This window comes from Aplysia californica, unplaced genomic scaffold (assembly GCF_000002075.1).
Source record: "Aplysia californica isolate F4 #8 unplaced genomic scaffold, AplCal3.0 scaffold00786, whole genome shotgun sequence".
In the NCBI taxonomy this organism is placed as follows: Eukaryota; Metazoa; Mollusca; class Gastropoda; order Aplysiida; family Aplysiidae; genus Aplysia; species Aplysia californica.
The window spans coordinates 290422-293717 of NW_004798056.1; the positions used below are offsets into that span (position 1 = coordinate 290422).

The 3296-nt window shown below is 41.7% G+C and overlaps 1 protein-coding gene across 1 annotated transcript in view; it reads right to left on the reverse strand.

The window, feature by feature from the left end:
• The window catches only part of LOC101852801 (6-phosphogluconate dehydrogenase, decarboxylating), a 14882-nt gene that overhangs the window by 10074 nt on the left and 1512 nt on the right, over window positions 1-3296 (reverse strand). Inside the window, exons 2-3 of the mRNA XM_005109528.3 lie at window positions 1043-1118; window positions 74-253 (exon numbers count right to left, since the gene is read on the reverse strand). Coding sequence (XP_005109585.1) covers window positions 74-253; window positions 1043-1118 — 256 coding nt within the window. The remainder of the gene's footprint in view (window positions 1-73; window positions 254-1042; window positions 1119-3296) is intronic.

Sequence of the window (3296 nt, forward strand, 5' to 3'; positions counted from 1 at the left end):
ATTTACACACACAAACAAACAATCACTATCAACCCATCCATTCCTCTTTCCCTCTCTCCATCCACCCACTCACCAGTTGGTCAATGAAGGCATCCACGGCAGCACCAGCCTTGACCAGCATCATCACACGCCTGGGGCGCTTCAGCTTCGCCACCATGTCCTCCATGGACTTGGCACCAATGATGTTTGTGCCTTTGGCCTCGTTGTTCATGAAGTCCTCCACCTTGGACACTGTGCGGTTGAAGGCCACCACCTAACCAGGAAGATGTCATGAAAATCAGATATCTTTTCTTCTTCAATTTTAGTAAGAGTTTTACAGCACTTGTATCACAATTAGGTCAAGTGTGAACAAAACCAAACCTTCTCCTTTTCTCTCTCTCTCTCTCTCTCTTTTATGTTAAGTGTGAAAGATAAGCGGTGTTACAAGAGAGTAGCAAACACAAAAAAGAGGAGGTGATATTAGGACGATAGTTAATTGATAGGATAGAAGGAGCAAACCACACCAGAGCACCCGCTAAACCCCCACAAAATAAAATATGATTGTTATAGTCAACTTTTGCCTTTTGTCACAAAAATGTGTCCATCTCAGACGAGAAGATAACAAAATAATAACACATACGTCCTTAGATCTGCTTTGTTTCATCTAGAATTTTGTCTTTGGGAAATGAAATTCGTTCATTTTTTAAATCTTTCAAAAAATTTTTAAAATAAAAAAACCCATGTATCAACACCACTACAAGTACTGAAATACTTTATACAAAAATGGAATGAGTTTGCCTTTTAGCTTTAGTAAGAGTTTTACGGCACTTTCAACACAATAAAATCATAAAAATAAGTGCTGGAAATTAAAGGTGTTACATGAGATTTTAACAAACACCAAAAAAAAGAAGGGGATAAGGACAATAGATGTTTGATAGGAAAGAAGGAGCAAAGCACACCATAAGACCCACCCACGGCCCACACCCTAAAAGAGTTCATCTTAGTTTTAGTTTCAGTGAGTTTAAAGCACTTGCAACACAATTAGGTCATAGTCTCAACCCACCTTGAAGCCGTGGTCGTTCATGTTGAGGATGAGGTTCTGGCCCATCACAGCCAGACCAATGAGGGCAATGTCTCCTCTGAAACGACAAGAGCAAACATACTTTGCATGAACACGTCTGTTGGAAAAGTTTGAAAAGTTTGTTTTTGTAGTAAGACTGAGTTTTACAGCACTTGCTAATAGTGCATTAGAGGCATTAAACCAATACCAATTTCACCATTGTCACAGCACTTGCAACACTGTTAGGTCATATAGGTGCAGAAAATTAAAGGGGTTACAAGAGAGTAACAAACACAAAAAAGAAGGAGGAGAAATGAGGGTGATAGATGTTTGATAGGAAAGAAGAGAAGCAAATCACACCAGAGCACCAGCCAACCATCCACAGAAAAGCTTCTGTATTGGCTGAATACAAGAAAAGGGGAGCAGGCACAAGTTAGTCTGTGAGATAAGTGTTAAAGCCCTTGAAGCTGAGAATGTTTTTGAGAGCTCCAGGGCCTGCTGAGGTAATAATAGTTGTGAAGCCCGAACAGCCTGGATATGCGCCATATGAAAGCACACATTATCATTATTCAGTAACTTCTGGGATGACCAAAGTAATAGTCAGTATTGCAATCAGTTGTTTTATGCCCCTATTGACACAAGTTAGACTTGCCCGTTGCTGACTGCTTTGGCCATATTTTGCTCGTCACAATCAAATCAGGCTGAGTGGGAACCCCAAGCAACAAAAATGAAGAACAATTTTTTTAAAAACAACCCATCTTCCCCACATAGGGCATTGAACTAACGTCTTCTGTGAGCAAGGCAAAGTGTCAACGCGTTACACCACAGATGTCTGCCGAGAACAGTATAGCCAGAAAAGAGGGGGGGGGGGGAGGAAGATCACATATTGACATAACGGTATGTTTATGCATGAAACAGCTTTGCCTGGGCGGAAAACATAGAGGAAGTAGATAGCCTACGTTGGCCCTACAACTTCCCTCCCTTCCGAGTTTTGACTTCCTTGATATGCTCCTTAGGATTGGGCATGATCAATACGTTTCACAAAACAATGGTCAAAGGAAAGAAATAGATGGCAGAGACTTTCTCTCAAGGAGATGTACACATGTGCATAGGAAGGGTGAGGACCGTCGAACCATCCACCAAATCCATTGCAAAACAATTAGGTCATCTAAGTGACGAAGATTCGAGGTGTGACAAGAGAGAAACAAACATAAACAAGAAAGGGGAAAGATAAGGACGATAGACGTTTAATAGGACACAAGGAGCAAATCACATAATCAGAGCTACACACCAACCACCAGCTAAGAAACACAATCACGACATAAAGAGAAACAATAGATTTATACAAGCTGAGAACATACACCTGCACCAGCTCGCAGTGTGCACACGCCAGCTCAGAGTGGTTCATTCCGCAAACCCTCATTAATGAACCGTAAATACAATCGAAATTGTCTACCAGTTTTTAGTTTTAGTAAGAGTTTTAAGGCACTTGCAACACGATACGATCAAATAAGTGCCGAAGAATAGACGTGTTACAAGAGAGTAACATAGACAAAAAGAAAGAGGAGAGATAAAGACGATAGATGTTTGATAGGAAAGGATGATCAAACCACACCAGAGCACCCGCCAACCACCCACAAATTGTCTAAGATACTGACAGCATCAACCAAAGTCAAAGTGAAAAGTGGCCGTCTTACATGACAGCGTCATTATAATGTTTTAACCAAAAAAGTATTTGAAAAAAACCAACAACAAAAAAAACAAGGGGGAAACGGGAATGGCCGTGTGTACAGGTGATTGTCTAATACAGGGGTGGCCGCTAGAGCAGGTCCAACTGTATAGTAAATGCCGCTCTTCCAAATGCGGTGTCTAGCAATGTCTATAACTTCCCTTCATCCTCGAATAATAAGGGTCGTCATCCGTTCACGATGTACGAGCTATTATACTTCCACATCATTCATGAGGTTGACGAATTAGACCCTGTCTATCGGAGCCTGTACAGGGCATTGAGGGTGGGTGAGATATAACATCCCAGAAGAAAGACGAAAACGCTTGACAAAATAGCTTCTGCACATTAAAATTGAACGTAAATTCTTCAGCAGTAAAGTTAAAAAGCGTAGTAGTCCATTGCACCACAGACGCCAGACGAAAGCGACGAGTACAACGAAAGTGGTTGAGTAGGGGTGTGTGTGTATATGTTTGCGTGCGTGCGTGCGTGCGTGCGTGCGCGCGTGTGTGTTTGTGTGAGAGAGAGAGA